Source organism: Lepisma saccharinum, chromosome 17, assembly GCF_977018435.1.
Source record: "Lepisma saccharinum chromosome 17, izLepSacc3.1, whole genome shotgun sequence".
Taxonomy (NCBI): Eukaryota; Metazoa; Arthropoda; class Insecta; order Zygentoma; family Lepismatidae; genus Lepisma; species Lepisma saccharinum.
Genome location: NC_139245.1, coordinates 5,691,662 through 5,709,303, shown reverse-complemented (window position 1 = coordinate 5,709,303; position 17,642 = coordinate 5,691,662). Strand labels below are relative to the sequence as shown.

At 41.0% G+C, this 17,642-nt stretch overlaps 1 protein-coding gene across 1 annotated transcript in view; it reads left to right on the top strand.

Annotated features, from left to right (window-relative positions):
- Nucleotides 1-17,642, top strand: part of LOC146001777 (dual specificity calcium/calmodulin-dependent 3',5'-cyclic nucleotide phosphodiesterase 1C-like) — a 414,325-nt gene that overhangs the window by 301,381 nt on the left and 95,302 nt on the right. The window contains exon 2 of the mRNA XM_083139498.1: nt 7,312-7,392. Within this exon, the coding sequence (XP_082995624.1) occupies nt 7,312-7,392 (81 nt within the window). The remainder of the gene's footprint in view (nt 1-7,311; nt 7,393-17,642) is intronic.

The following is a 17,642-nucleotide window of genomic DNA, read 5'->3' as shown; positions in this document are numbered from 1 at the left end:
AAACACACATAAATGTGAGACATTCCATTCCAGGATGAAACCTTTAACACATATAACAAGATAGAAATGTTATATAAATATTATACAATTGTTCTACAGTTACAGTTTTACAAATTAAAGTAAAACATTATAATATATGCAGTGTTAAATAATTACAAAGTGTAAGACTAACAAGAGAGGTTATCTAAGTGTCCCCCTCCGATTTCCATGAAACTTGGCAGTATAGTGGGGCCCAAAGGAAGAATTACGTGTTTTTTTTTCAGCTAAAAAACGGTTTTAGGAAAAAACCCTCAAATGTCAAGATGAGGACAAATTGAAGTGAGGATCTGACCCCTGTGTCCCTACGATTTCCATGAAACTTGGCAGGTGTATACTGAGGCCCAATGGAAGAAATACGTGTTTTTTTTGTTTCAGCTAAAAAACTGTTTTAGGGGGCAAAACCCCCTCAAATGTCAAGATGAGGACAAATTGAAGTGAGGATCTGACCCCTGTGTCCCCCTCCGATTTCCATGATACTTGGCAGGTGTGTGTATAAACGGGCCCAAATGAAGAAATACGTGATTTTTTTTTGTTTCAGTAAAAAAACTGTTTTAGGGGGCAAAACCCCCTCAAATGTCAAGATGAGGACAAATTGAAGTGAGGATCTGACCCCTGTGTCCTTCCGATTTTCATGAAACTTGGCAGGTGTATAGTGAGGCCCAATGGAAGAAATACGTGTTTTTTGTTTCAGCTAAGAAACTGTTTTAGGGGGCAAAACCCCCCTCAAATGTCAAGATGAGGACAAATTGAAGTGAGGATCTGACCCCTGTGTCCCCCTCCGATTTCCATGATACTTGGCAGGTGTGTGTATAAACGGGCCCAAATGAAGAAATACGTGTTTTTTTTTGTTTCAGCTAAAAAACGGTTTTAGGGGGCAAAACCCCCTCAAATGTCAAGATGAGGACAAATTGAAGTGAGGATCTGACCCCTGTGTCCCTCCGATTTCCATGAAACTTGGCAGGTGTATACTGAGGCCCAATGGAAGAAATACGTGTTTTTTTTTTTGTTTCAGCTAAAAAACTGTTTTAGGGGGCAAAACCCCCTCAAATGTCAAGATGAGGACAAATTGAAGTGAGGATCTGACCCCTGTGTCCCCCTCCGATTTCCATGATACTTGGCAGGTGTGTGTATAAACGGGCCCAAATGAAGAAATACGTGTTTTTTTTTTGTTTCGGCTAAAAAACTGTTTTAGGGGGCAACCCTCAAATGTCAATATGAGGACAAATTTAAGTGGGTATTTGACTTATGTGTCCCCCTCCGATTTCCATGAAACTTGGCAGGTGTATAGTGGGGCCCAAAGGAAGAAATTTTTGTTTAAGCTAAAAAACCGTTTTAAAGGGCGAAACCCACTCAATTGTCAAGATGAGGACATATTGAAGTGGGGATTTGACCCCTGTGGCCCCCTCCGATTTCCATGAAACTTGGCAGGTGTGTGTATAAACGGGCCCAAATTAAGAAATACGTGTTTTTTTTTGTTTCGGCAAAAAATTTGTTCTGGGGGCAACCTCATCTCAAATGTCAAGATGAGGACAAATTGAAGTGGGGATCTGACCCCTGTGTTCCCCTCCGATTTCCATGAAACGTGGCAGGTGTATAGAGGGGCCCAAAGGAAGAATTACGCGTATTTTTGTTTCAGCTAAAAAACTGTTTTAAGGGGCAAAATCCACTCAAATGTCAAGATGAGGACAAATTGAAGTAAGGATCTGACCGCTGTGTCCCCCTCCGATTTTCATGAAACTTCGCAGGTGTATAGAGGGGCCCAAAGGAAGAAATACAAGTTGTTTTTTTTTGTTTCGGCTAAAAAACTGTTTTTGGGGGCAAAACCCGCCTCAAATGTCAAAATGAGGACAAATTGACGTGAGGATCATCTGACCCCTGTGTCCCCCTCCGATTCTCATGAAATTTGACAGGTGTATAGAGAGGCCCTATGCCCCCTGTTTCTTCCTATGCCATATTTACGTGGTTTCGGGGTCAGATCCCCACTTCAGTTTCTCCTCATCTTGACATTTGAGGGGGGCCTCTATACACCTGCCAAGTTTCATGGAAATCGGAGGGGGAGACTTAGACCTCCCTTGTATTAATTAATTACAAATCGCGCACGCGCACACACACACACACATATATATATATATATATATATATATATATATATATATATATTAGCAGGTAACAATATGTTATAAACACATTCTTACTTTCCAAAGAAGCGCATGTGGGATGGCAAACGGATCCGGATCCGAAAATTCTGGATCCGGATCCGAAAATTCTGGATCCGGATCCGAAATTCTGGATCCGGATCCGAAAATTCTGGATCCGGATCCGGATTTCGGATCGCGAGGATCCGGATCTGGCCATCCCTAATCCAAACAGGTCATGCTAGCAAAATACTGGCAAACCGCTGACACCAAACCCAGAAGTGTTACCTGTTTCCTGAATGCTCAGGAGGTTTGCATGGCACAACACAACGCATTGTAAACATGCCTAAGAGGCTTGAGACAGCTGAGAAAAACAAGTGAATGCCCTGGTCAACATGAAGCGTTCAGAGAGACTTAATAAAATAAACATACAATCCTATGGATTGATACGATATGGTACTTTCATTGAAGTCTCAAGTGCGCTATCACGGAAGAATAACTAAAGCTGCATTGCAAACCACGTACCAAAGTGATCACGGACACATTAACCAGAAAAAACATGCAACCATCAACTAGGAGAAAGAAGGAATCATTAACAAGATAAAGTTCGAACTGTCAGCGTGCTGGAACAAATTTGGAACCGTTAGAACAAGTGCAACAAGGAGTTCTCAACAGTGAGAACAAGAGGAGGGACGAGTTCCGAACCTCGAGAACAAGAGGGGGACGAGTTCCGAACCTCGAGAACAAGAGGGGGACGAGTTCCGAACCTCGAGAACAAGAGGGGGACGAGTTCCAAACCTCGAGAACAAGAGGGGGACGAGTTCCAAACCTCGAGAACAAGAGGGGGACGAGTTCCAAACCTCGAGAACAAGAGGATGGACGAGTTCCAAACCTCGAGAACAAGAGGATGGACGAGTTCCAAACCTCGAGAACAAGAGATGGACGAGTTCCGAACCTCGAGAACAAGAGGGGGACGAGTTCCAAACCTCGAGAACAAGAGGAGGACGAGTTCCAAACCTCGAGAACAAGAGGGGGACGAGTTCCGAACCGCGAGAACAAGGGGGGACGAGTTCCGAACCGCGAGAACAAGGGGGGGACGAGTTCCGAACCGCGAGAACAAGGGGGGCGAGTTCCGAACCGCGAGAACATGAGGGGGGACGAGTTCCGAACGGCGAGAACAAGAGTGAGGACGAGCGAGGATCCAGAAGAACAAATGCGAGACCATAAAACCAAGCGCCGAAACGGGAGCAGGAGGAGATTTCCTTTTAAGGCTGCGCTGTGTCGACATCGATGGGAAACTTGACCTTTCGCCAACTTCCACAATGCCTCCATCAATCCTCCTGGATTCCCCACGTTCTCGGAGGCGATAAATTATTCAAGGCGACATCCTCTAGGTGAAACCAATGAGTATTAATGATAGCAGACGATCAAGGTCTGGGTGTTCACGAAACCCGAATAACAGATCTCCGCACGGCTTATTCCCTGGATTCCGGGACGAACGTTTCGGAGGCGATTCCACTAATTCCGCCGCGGGGCTTGATAGATCTGTTGGCAAAGGAGTTACGCGGTCGAGAAAACGCAAAGGGCTTGAAAGTCAGGAATTACGGCGTCCCCTGCTGGGATGTTCGACACGTAAACAAACTTGCCACCTGGCTCCGGTCTAGCGGCTTAGAAGTTGGAAGGGAACACCCACAAGACTACAGGAAGATTGCATGTGCACAGAGTTACAGCCGTATGACATTGTCAATGAAGCATGTTCTTTTTCCACCCTCCCCCACCCCGAGTGTATTCAACTCCCACAGTAACTTGATGGAAATATAGAGATGGTAAGGCTACAGTTTTAAATGTCACGTGGAAAGTTTAGATTTTGAACAGGAGTCCTTGACAGTGTTACTACATAGATAGGAAACAATGAAAGACTTAAATAGCGGTGTTCGGATAGTTACGATTTGCAAGTAACAGAGTTGTTGTTAATTGATACAAAGAGTTAGTTACAGTTACTGATTTACAGTTACCGGTACCTGCAAAGTAACTACAAGTTACTATAACAGACAAATTTTCTTGCCAAAAAAATTACATGCAATCAATGATAACTAATTGTAATTAATTAAATATAAATTGAATTCTCCACTTTATGCACAGATAGGCTAAATGGTATTAAACCTACAGTTTTAAAGTGGTATGCGAACCACTATGTGCCTTCACCGGGTATCGAACCCGAGACACCTTGATTACAAGGCGACGATATTACCACTACGCCAACGGGAGGCCCTAGTTTCTGGCATACAATGTCCACATATTTATGCACTCCTCACAAAAAGTTTCGAATATTGTTATATTAGACAATAGGTAATGGACACGGCCTTGGAATGCTACAACACGAGGTATCTGATTGGTGGACGTTCTAGTCTTATCGCCGACATATGCCACCGTCCCTATCACCTATTGCCTAATATAATAATATTACAAACTTGTTCTGAGGAGTGTATTATTAAACAAATAAAGTATGATGGAAGGAAGAGACGGTTTCGCTTGATTTTTTTTTTATTCGAAAAATCGTTCATATGCCAGCCATGGTATTTTGTATGTGGTGGCATGAATTCCACTTGCACTTGTTTTCATTCTAAGCTCCACAAAATTCTATCCATATACCATTTCTGCGCTCCAAATGAATGAACCAATCCTCCAAATACACCGAAGTCTTCGCCCGCAATTATACTCTATCCCGGGAATGTCTGGAGTGACTCAAGATTGTTAGACCAATGAACACATGCGAGGCGAAGTGAGTGCATGAAGAAGAAAATGAGGCTATAGCTACCAGCTGTTAGCAGCAACGCGTACAGCTTCGATCCGCCAACTCGCTTTCTTCCCTTCTGTACCGCTACGCGTGGCTTTACTCCAGATTCCCAGGACAAACTATGGTAATGAGGAATTGCAACGAAGCATGGATGTTCAAAATTTAGCTTCCTTGCCTTAGGTGACTATACGAAAATCCTTTCACCTTTCCATCCAGAGAAGACACAATTGTCGAATTTAGCTCTTCAGCACATTACAAATTTTCACGTTCACAATTTAAGTGTTGAAAGTAACTGTAAAAGTAAATGTTGGCAACGTTACTTCCATTGCAAGAAGTAACTATGTTACACTTACAGCTACTTACTTTTAAGAGTAGCTAGCTACAGTTAGAATTCCTAAAAAAGTAACCGTTACTTGTAACTTGTTACTTCCATACACTAGCCAATAAATGCTAGGTCAAACAACAGTTCAATATGAGAGTCATGCGAAAGTTCGTGCATAAAACTGTTTGATGTCTACCTGTTCTGACGCTAGTAAATTACACACACGTATAGATTAAAGAGTTGTCTGCAGTCACAAAGTGAATACCAAAAATACAGAAACGTGTTCCATACAAGAGAAATAGACGACCCACAGGCATTCGTTTGTCGTAGAGTTTACGCACAATATTCCATTCGACAAGCCATTGTCGGTTGATCCCACACACGATACACTCGACAAACACTTTGATATCACAAAAGAGTTTTTTGGGCGAGTCTGAAAACAATAGTTTCTCTGTCAAACAACTAGTGAAGAGTTCGCAGTTATGAGATCTTTATCAGATTCTCACCCATGGTCATTTGCTTCATGGGCTGGCCCCTTCAATGTGTCGTGTGTGTAACGTTATTTTCAACGTTCTGCTTACTCTTATGGAATGTGTCGATTTTATTTCCATCAGACATTTTTTTAAACTTTCCTAACTGTTTATCCATATTGGGAGATGATCATAGTGTTTTAACAAATATTTGTAATTTTTCTTAAAAAAGCGGAATATTTTTATCTCGTACATTTTGAACGGTGCAGAATGGCTATATGTGTGTAGTGTGCTTCCCTGTGCTTTGTACCACGCCATGAAGCCGTATAGGGGGTGTGGAGTTAGGGCCACACACTTTCTTGATCTCGGCCGAAGTTGGGGCTGATGTGATCAGCACCACGTCTCTGGCCGCCTTTACACCCCTCCAGGTACACACTTCATACGACGCTGGGTGGGCACCGGAGTCGATTGCACAGGTGGAAAAAATCCCGGTACTCCCCTTCCGGGGATCGAACCCGCGTCTCTCGCATGGCAGTCAGACGCCCTAACGACTGAGCTACTGCGGCTATCTATATGTACCGATGCACCTCAAAATTTTAATCTATTAATTAATCTATTATTTATGTTAGATTCAGACCAAAATTCATGTTGGACAGTCCATAGTTTGAGGCTTCATAAACCTTTTTTCGAGCAGGCCTCATCTCCAGGAAGGCATCAACTCGGGACAAGCCCCGCCACCTACCGACCTGTTGGTTGAGAATGAGTCAGGCCAAGAGGTTAATAAATGTTTTCCTGCTCCCTCCCTAAAATCGGCAATACTTAGGCTGGACGCACATAATCTGTACTGTTAATGGTTTGAACTTGTAGAGCCAGGTTTTCATATGTATTTTTTTGGCGGATCTACGTATGGGTAAATATTACTAACATAACAATATGGAATTTGAACGAGTTACAAAAGCAGTTACTGAACCAATTTCCAAATTTTTAGCCATTTTGGGCATATTCTATATATAAATACTTCGAAAACTGTCAAACACCACACCGCATACAGTAAAGATTCGCTATCATGAAGGCAGCGCATCTACATTTACTGAAACGTATGCAAACCTAAACGCACGACCATGAAATTAGGCGGGTGGCAGAAGTTCGCGCTGTTGCCACGTCTGAGCACAACCCCGTGTGTTCGGAGGTTTAAAAGAATAGAAGATCTTGTTGTAGAGTTGGTCTTTGTAATCCGTGCGATACAAACTGACGGTATTTGCTCGAAAGTTCAGGGATGACACACAAGTGACCCGGAAAGAGGTCGGTCTGACGCTCGAACTACCTTGTTAGGCAACGCAGCTCGGTAGTCGTTGCCACACAGTGCGCGGGAACCAGAGACTTTTCTCCCGCTTTCGCTTTGCTTTTCCCACACGTGGCACCAGCGCATTCTGCCCAGCCGCCTATTTTCATGGCCCTGAATTTAGCTTGCATTATAAAGCTTACACATGATACATATATATTTTGGTGATGACATGCCACAGTAATGTTTCCATTATTTCGTTTCAGTGGCGAGTCCACCGGATAAAAAAGGACCGAAAGACGACGCCGCCCTGAGTTACGGGGCCAGCCGAAATGGGCAACTTTCCAGTAAGTAGCGATTTGTCTTCTCCTTCGCTTTTTTTCTAATAGCTGCTCGCCGTATCTAAATTGCTCATCGCGTAGGGAGCAGGGGCATGCATCGTGCACGCTACACAATTCAATTGCTATCTAGTTTTTCTTTCTAAAGTTAAGTCAGCACGGAATGGTAGAACGTAAATAACCTTTTCTTATGTTGGTTGTGGAATATTCCTGTCGTCGGTCCTGTGTTGGAAAAACTCCCTCACTAATCTACTTCTCATTATATGTCTTGTGCATACTCTAAAGGTTTGGAAATATTGCCTGACAACAATTCGTGGCATGCATTGTTACCATTCTATTCTTGGTCTTCCTCTTCCACCCTTAATAAGTAAGACAAGCACCTACTTCGATTTATTTTTTCCTCTTTTTACTAACATGAGAAAAACAAACTCTTAAGTTATGTTATTAATGTATTAACGCTTACTTTTCAAGGGAGGCGTATATGCAAAGGTAGAATTGCTTGAAGCAAAATACAATCAAACTTCTTTTCCTGTGTACCTCAGTGATTGTATGGCAAAATTTGCTTTGTGTAATTATTTTTAATGAACAAACCAGATTATTCCGAAAACTATTCTAGCCTCTATCCCTAGAATCTGTTGAGCGAGTGAACGAAAGCAAGCTTCTGCGCAAGTATAATCTGTCCCAGTTAACTGTGGAGTAGGCAAAAGAAAACAAATCTCTGCGCAAGTAGTGACGCGAGACGGCTCCACCAATGAACACGTCAGAGAAACTGAGTGGAGTGGGGGGGAAGCGACTGCAGTTACCAGCCTTCCCAGCAGCGTGTACTGCTTCTCTGTGGCCAATAGATTTCCCTCGCTTCTCTGACGCTATGCGCAGCCTTGTTCCACAGTTAGCTGGGACAGGGTATTGTGACTCCAGAGGTATCGGCCAATGAACTCGTGAGAGGGGAAGCGAGTGTTGCTACCAGCCATTTGCAGAAGCGCCCACTTCGCTCCGCCAATTCGCAGCCTCCCTTCCTCTACCGATATGAGCGGCATTGCTCCACAGATTTCCGGGACAGAGTATAGATATCGATTCCCAAGGGTCCGATCTCACCACTGTAGACGACCAAGTTTGGTCACAGTGAGTTTACAATATGTATCTCACGTTGGAATTCCAATTTATATGTGGTTCATTGGGGGAATCTGCTTGTTTTTGAGAAATTTATGGCGTCGGTATTGTAAACACACATTTGCAGTAGGAACACAATGAGAACAAGTTATCTACTACCATTTTATTTTCTCCAAACGTTTTAAAAAAAGAAAGGAGGCCAGATTTATTCATAGCATAATTTTTCATTTTCATATGGCCATAATACTATTTCTCATTCATTGCTGGTAAATACCCCAAAACCCGACTTGCCCAAGTCTAAATCTTCGTGTTTGCAAAACACAAGTATGCAAATGAGCTGTGAAATCAACTCATAAATCTTTGGGCTACATGTGTTTCTTCTTTTTGAGCGGGCGAATGGAAAGGAAAGAAGCGCAAACGGAAACGCAGACATTCTCGTATTTGTGCAGAGGAGAGATTGTTCTGAACTTAGATCAGAGTCGTCATAGAATAATGGACACTTTTCCTGCTCACTTTCCCACACAAGAATGTGTAAAGTGTATAAAAGATCTCGCCAGAGTGCTCTAGGTAGTTCGGTACAAAAGCGGACCACTGGTTTTAATTCTCGGGTAGGCATTCCAGCCCTTCTGCTCATGTGCGAGGCGAACGTACCTAAACAGGGCGCTCGTGGGTTACTGCCGTTTGATTTCTTTAAAGTCAGTTTGCCAATGGCTCGTCTCTGCTGTACCGAGCCGTACTGTTCAAAATTGATTTCCTGCCGTATAGGAAATACATTCATATTTTCACATATTTTCGCCTATGTACCACAACTACAGTTTCTAACAATTCACTTTTAGTTTTGTGTTGTTCATATAACCCACAGACATGCATGAGTACATAATGTTCTGAAGTCGGAACAGTCACAAGTAGATATGCATAATTACTATATCTCGATTTACCTCTGTTTTCTTTATAAAAAATTAATGTTTTTTCAATACCTCCAAAAACCTATTTTCTCGGAAAATATCTGATCATGTCTGCGTACTTACAGAACAAAACTCATTTTCAATTACCGACAATACTCCTTTACAAAGACTTAAGATTAAAGAAGTTGAGAAAACTTTGTCTTTGATGAAATCACCCGAAGCCTGCCTTCTGCCAACTGAAGGTCTTTGAGAAAAGAAATGCAAATTCAGAGTATTTGAACACATACCTACTAATCTCTTCTAAATTCGAGAATCGACTAGAAAGTTAATTGGGTTAAAAGATGGCTAATGGGGGAACTTAGCTTTTTCTAATATTAGAACTTTAATTGAACAGAGATGATCAAAGACCAGCAATTGCTTGCAGGTATTTGGGAAGTTGAATTGTTCACGAATGTCTTTTAGACGAGAAATATAGGATTAGTATTTCTCATTGTCAAAACGAACCGTTCTGATAGCAGAGGATTTTACTTTTGGCTTTACTTTACAACATATTTCAGAATTTTTCTGTATACAGGTAGTCAAAATTCTAGTTATCACTCATTTAAGTAACAGCTTCTTTTTAAATACTTTCAGATATATATATATGTTAAGTAATAACAGCTAGTGTTGCTAGTGATAAACTTATTATATTGAAATTAAAGTTAAAAACTTTTTATTTCTGATCCAACCCATTTGGCATTATACAACGTATTTGGGTGCATAAGATGTATTTGATAGTCTTTTCTTTTACATAGTTTGATCGATTACTTCACTATTTTCTACAGTCGATACTGGCTCCATCTCTTAGTACTAATTTCATTATTGCATGCTATGGAATAACAACTGACTGCTTCTCTTAGTCTGCTTTTATCTAGCGGGACACAACCAAATGCCAATCTTTCTTTCACGTAGTACTCTGGACCGCATTTTGTGTAGAGCGTTACAAACACCAATTGCCCTAAAAGTAGCTCTTTACAAACACCAAGTGGCGCAAAAGCAGCTCTTTACAAACACCAAATGGCTCAAAAGTAGCTCTTTACAAAGACCAAGTGGTGCAAAAGTAGCTCTTTACAAGGACCAAGTGGCGCAAAAGTAGCTCTTTACAAGGACCAAGTGGCGCAAAAGTAGCTCTTTACAAACCCCAAGTGGCGCAAAAGTAGCTCTTTACAAACCCCAAGTGGCGCAAAAGGAGCTCTTTACAAACCCCAAGTGGCGTAAAATGAGCTCTTTACAAACACCAAGTGCCGCAAAAGCAGCTCTTCACATACACCAAGTGCCGCAAAAGCAGCTCTTCACATACACCAAGTGCCGCAAAAGCAGCTCTTTACATACACCAAGTGCCGCAAGAGCAGCACTTTGCAAACACCAAGTGGCGCAAAAGCAGCTCCTTGCAAACACCAAGTGGCTCAAAAGTAGCTCTTTACAAACCCCAAGTGGCGCAAAAGGAGCTCTTTACAAACCCCAAGTGGCGTAAAATGAGCTCTTTACAAACACCAAGTGCCGCAAAAGCAGCTCTTCACATACACCAAGTGCCGCAAAAGCAGCTCTTCACATACACCAAGTGCCGCAAAAGCAGCTCTTCACATACACCAAGTGCCGCAAAAGCAGCTCTTTACATACACCAAGTGCCGCAAGAGCAGCACTTTGCAAACACCAAGTGGCGCAAAAGCAGCTCCTTGCAAACACCAAGTGGCTCAAAAGTAGCTCTTTACAAACACCAAGTGCCACAAAAGCAGCTCTTTACATACACCAAGTGCCGCAAGAGCAGCACTTTGCAAACACCAAGTGGCGCAAAAGCAGCTCTTTCCAAACACCAAGTGGCGCAAAAGTAGCTCTTCACAAAAAACACCAAGTGGCGCAAAAGTAGCTCTTTACAAACACCAAGTGGCGCAAAAGTAGCTCTTTACAAAAAACACCAAGTGGCGCAAAAGTAGCTCTTTACAAAAAACACCAAGTGGCGCAAAAGTAGCTCTTTACAAAAAACACCAAGTGCCGCAAAAGCAGCTCTTTACATACACCAAATGCCGCAAAAGCAGCTCTTTACATACACCAAATGCCGCAAAAGCAGCTCTTTGCAAACACCAAGTGCCGCAAAAGGAGCTCTTAACAAACACCAACTTCCGAAAACGTAGCTCATTACAAACACCAACTCCGCTTAAAGGAGGGACGGAGTTGAACATTTGAAACTCCAATCACTGAAGATTAATGAACATGGAATGCTTAGATCACACATATAATAAAATAGAATGTAGTTGTGAGGACATAAATAATTCCCAGCAGGTCTCTCCATTTGTTATTTTGTCTCTCACTATCCTCAATTTAACCTGACTACCAGTGTTACAAATACAGTTATCCCTTTCTCATGTATTCTCCCCTGAGCTTTCGTCTCTATTTCATCTGTGGGCATTTTTAATATTCGTTCGTGCTGCGTAGCCTACCGTTTGCTTCTTTTTCCAGTTGTGTTTGCGTGTGCCTCGGGGCAAATTGGCCAAACAATGCTTCCGTTACAATCAATGGAACGGATGCAACAAAGGGCCTCCCCGCAGATAAGCTAATGGTTTATTGACGAATTGAAACGCTTTGCCTGTCGGTTGTTTTTCAACCTTTATGCTTTCGTTTTATTCACTCACCAAACGACACCTCAATCTGAAACCGGTAAATGCAATCAATTTGCTTTACACATACAGCACACAAATAACCAGATGACGTCTTATGGATATCTTCTGGATATTCGTGTCTAGGTTCTGTATATCCATACGATATCCAAGAATGTCTATTAGACATCTATAGGATATCCAGGAAGGATATGATTTAGACATTCTCTGTATATTTTTTGGATATGTTTTGGACATTCTGTGGATCAATTTTGGACATTCGATGGATAACTTTTGGATATTTTTCGGACATCGCTCCAGTGATTCCCAGGTCAGTGTATATCTGTGTATAAAGTTGGCTTAACAATCGAATCAATCCTCAGCTGAAAATCAACTTGTTTTACGCTGCCCACACCGCAAGGGTTCAAATGAGTGTACTCGGTGCAGTGTCAATTTATCCCAGAGGGAGAAAAAAGTTATTCGGTGGAACCATACAATCGAAGTTCAACCGTAACAGCTAATTCTCCCTCTATTGCATTTTATTCCATTTCCTGAAACTTAGGACGTCGAAACAAGGAAACGGCTTCGCGTGCTTCATTTCCTGGAAATAATTGCTCCTGGTCTGTGCACGTTGCTACCTTGATTTCCTATCATGCTGGTAAGCACATTAATTAGAGGGTAATTAAAGCCAATTAAGTAATTATGGATTATATGCAGCTCTATTATTAGTGTTTGTTTCATGACCGAGGCCGTGTGAGGATTTCTAGCGTTGAGATTTTTAACTGAACGTTTCTATGATTTTGTTGACCTAGTGCTGTCTGTTCCAATTTCATGTAGTGTTGTTTGTAGGACAAGCGGTTGCTTACACACACACACACATTCACTAGTAACCCAACCCTCCCGTGGTTTTGTCCGCATTGCATTATATTTATACAGTATAGCTTAGCGATTTTCAAATTGTTTTAAAATTTATCAGTCTTGAGTCTGTCGAAGTGGATAGAACAATCTTTTCTAGGTAAAGGATTTGTTAACTGGTAATAAAGCTATTATTCACATGTGAAAATATACACTCTGTACCGACTATCTCTGGAGCATGCGAACAAAAACAAGTCCTCTGCGCAAGTAGGGACTCGAGACTCGACGAACGCGTGAGCGGGAAAGTGAGTGCATGGAGGGGAATACGCGACTGCAGCTACCAGCCTTTGCATTAGCGCGCACTGCTCCGCCCACTCGCTGTCAACCCTTCTCTACCGTTATGTGCTCCGTTGCTCGACGGATACTGGAAAACTTAAACTGTAGGTCCAGTCCCGATTAGCCTCACTGTGCATAAAGCGGACTTAAAACACAATCAATCAATTAATGTGTGCGTTACGCAAACTTCGTATACATACGCCATCCAAACTCAAAGGGATAAAGTGGTATCCCGAAACTCCTTGATTAGAAGGCAACGGGGATACCACTATGCCACTATGGAAGCCCGAGTTACACTTGTTGTTCACCTCTGAAAACAGTGACAGTGAATATGAATTAGAAACTGATGAAGTGAAAGGAAGTGGTAAAACGAAATTTTGCTTTAAAAAAAAAAAAAAAAAAAAAAACTACATTTTGCTGTAGTGACTTTCAAAAAAAAAATCCACACTTAAGAGGCTAAGTTCAGTAAATGTGAAACTCAAAAGTAGAGAGACATCTTAAAACAGCAAACAGTAAATTCCATACTTAGAATAAAACAGAAAAATTAGACCAAAAATATCTTAATGTTTCTACATACAAATTCAATACCAATCTAATCCTACAATTCTGGAGCTTTACAGTCATACTGCAAGTAGACAACTACCGAATCGGGAACAGTATCGTTGTTTTGTATGAAACATAACTTATAAAGTTTTTAATCTCTCAATGGGAGTTCAATTGTTGTTCCTACTTCCTTATCGTTTTCCTGATAGTTCCAGACATCTCCATTTTTCTTTTGCGCAAATATTCGTCTGCATAAGTGTCGCAGAGTTGCAGAGAACTCGGCAAGTTTTAATCAAAAGTTACTACGTAACTTTAACAATAAATCACGTGACATTCTGTAGTACTATTTTTTTTTTCACATGATAACAATGTTGTTCTCTGGATTGAAATCCGTTTCTTAGCAACGGAGAATCTAGGATTTAAGAAAAAATTATTTTCTGGTACAGTAGCACAACCTAGAGTTTATTTTTTGAATATGTGAAATACTTTGTCTGCTGATCTTGCTGTGATAGTTTTCATGAAGTATGTACTCTGGTAGTGGAATTGCAGGGAAAATCAACACAGGATTAAGCTCGAAATGAGAATAGAACTGAAACGGAATAGGGTAAAACTGGGCAATTTTGACAGGTTAACATCATTTTAAAGTGAAGGGAAAAGTTTGTTTTGCAGAGCATTGAAATGAGCACATAAATGGTACACTATTAAGGCACATAATGAGTATATATCGGCAAAGTAAATAACACTAATGCTGAAATTGAGCTATTGGAACTACTTGAGAAATTGCAAATGGATAAATTCTTGAGGTTGGTGTTAGCGGATACTACTGCAGGACAATATGGAAAGCAATGAATACCGTGTAACAGTGGCCGACACAAATATATTATTTCAATAATGCATACATAGTTGGAATGGAAAGTTTTCCTGTGAAATTAACAAAGGCAATAATTATGTCAATTGGTGGCTAAAGTAAAAAGTGAAGGATATGAAGCATCTCCTTGTTTCAGCCCTGTGGCAAGAGTGGTAAGCACAGCGCGCTACGACGCCAGAGGTTCCGAGTTCGAATCCCGGCCTGGGCATTGATGTTTGTGAATGTCCCTTCATCAATTTCATTGTGCCATGACTCATTCCCATCTTCGCGATTAGCCAAGAGTGGCAGAAAAGTGAAGTAAAATAAATAAAATCAATCACTCAATCCTTGTTTCAGCCCATCTTAAGTTGTAAATGTATTGGGTAGAGTCCAGCACAGATATTTCTGCCGTGCGATGCGCGACACAACTCAAGAAGCAGTGTTGCTAATGGAGCAGATAGAAAAATCGCTGCAGTGCGCCGATGCACAGCTGTTACGTACAACAAGAAAATTAGAGAATTCAGGTCTATGTAACGTTGAGTTTTAAACGTCATGCATTATACCAGGACTAGGATTAATATGTACTAACAAGTGGCTTTGTATGTAGCTACATACATATGGACTAAAAATTCGCAAAATATCAACTAACACATACGTAAAATTACCAAAAATGCTGGAAAGAAGACTTCTTCATACGATTCCTTATTTGAGTGACTTCAAACAAAATTAAAAAAATATTATTTTTCATTGCATTAATGCACTGGTGGCGTTGTAACTGTTCACTCCCAAAACCTGTATACACTGATACGGAACTGCAACGGCAGATAATAACATGCCAACGTGTTAAACCGCGACAATTGGACCACAACTCCGCCTCAAGCAGTATTATTATTTCCTCTCTGTGATCGGCGACAGTCGGTTGCCTTTGTTGTACATTTACAAACGATGCCGGCTTCCAAAACAATAACAACATATACTGCCACTAGACAATAAGCTGCGCGGCTTTTTCTTTTGCTATGAACCAGGGCCGGCGCTAGTTATTTTGCCTCCCTGGGCGGTGGCGGCAGATGCCGCTCCATTTCGACCCCCCCCCCCCCGTCATTACGCAGGAACGGGAAATTGAAAATCAATATATTCCTAAGCAAAACATCAAAATATAAAATAAATAATGAGACTTCTTATGCTATTTCAATACTATTCAGCGCAAAAGAATATCTCGCTCGACCACAGTTTTCAATAGGCTTATTTTTTTCTTCTCTTCAAATTTTGCCTTCCTGAAAATTTGCCGCTCTGGGGGGGGGGGTGGTGGCACGGTTCGCCCTCCCCTTCCGCCGGCTCTGCTATGAACTTGGTCACCCATCAAAGCATGGCAATTTTAACACAGAAAACAATATGCATCGCATTAAGCAGCAAAAATGACAGCCTCCTCTATGCCATTTCTACAAGAACACGTGCCGGAGCCAAGTGTCGAAATGCTGTTGGAGCCACATAATTTATTTATTTTGAACAATTCCAATATTATGAAATATGAACAATTTGTGAATTAAACCTGTTGAAATATGTAAAATTAAGTATATTTTCCTTAAATATGTAGAAGAAAGTATTTATTCAAGTTATAAATATGGAAAAATATTGACAATAAAATGTACCTTAAATCACTACAAACATTACTATTGGCAAAGATATCACAAAATTTCAGCGATATTTCGTCAAACTAAGAGTATGTATTTACCTATAAATCCTAGCCCTGATTATAACCAGTAGACAACATTGAATACAGCTATGGGTTCGGTAAATTGTCTACAGTTCAGAAGCACTCACACACAAAGTCAAACCGGTCAAATACTTAGTATAAAATAAAAATATGGTGCTTCCAATCCAACAAAACTCACCGTCACTCAGGGACGGCGACAGGGGTGGGCAAGCGCCCACCCAAAAATTCCTGTGCCCACCCGATTGCCCACCCTATCAAATTCAATAAGTACATATACTTGGATATATATGAATGATTCAATAAATAAGTGTATTCTGGTGTTCATAACATGTACATTTTACTTGTGAATATTATCTATGCTAGAAATGTTCACATATCATCTTATATAAAGTGAATTTTCTCATTAGAAAGTGAAAGTAATTACTAGAGCTATTGAAACAAAACTGTGATCAAATGAATACTTCCATGATTAAAAGCAGCTAGTAGGATTTGGAGGCTCAAAATTTTGCAGGGTATGATCAAGATTAGATCCGAATTTAGGGTGAAATTGAGGACTGCAGCTCCGGGCCTTCACTGGGAAAGACTGCTTTGAAAAGTACCACATAATAAAAAAAAAATAGGTACTTCGGATGTGGTAAAAAATATAATAACAAAGCACACCATGTAACTTGGCAAGAAGTTATAACTGAAACTGTGTAGAGGGGATTGGAGTAAAGCCTTGGTGCTGTAAGCTCCGGGCCTCCACATACGTATATAAATCCCAGCCTGGGTATGGTTAAAATAATCTCCAAATAAACAAATAAAAACATCATCTTAGCGTTAATTCTCCAGCAACACAATAAATTATTTCCAAATATTATTGTTATTATTGTTAGAATAATTTAATCAAGAAGACTTAGATGGACAGGCCACGTGACACGAATGACAGAGGAAAGAAAAGTTTACAGGATTCTTGTTGGGAAACCTGATGGTAAGAGACCAGTAGGAAGGCCAAGACGAAGGTGGAGGGATAACGTTGAGATGGACATAAAAGAAATTGGTAAGGATAGGAAAGATTGGATTGATCTTGCCCCGGATAGAAACAGATGGAAGGCTTGTGTTTCTGCAGCCATAAACCTTCGGGTTGCTAGAGAGTATAGTATAGTTTTAATTAGCTCTGCATTGAAATTCCAGAAGTGTACTTCTTTTTTATTTCATTACAATTTATATATACCTGTCATCTTCAAATATCAATATGGTATGCGAAATATCAAATTTATATTCGTTCTACTAATAAGAACGAATCACAATAATCACTACAATACCGAAGTGAATAC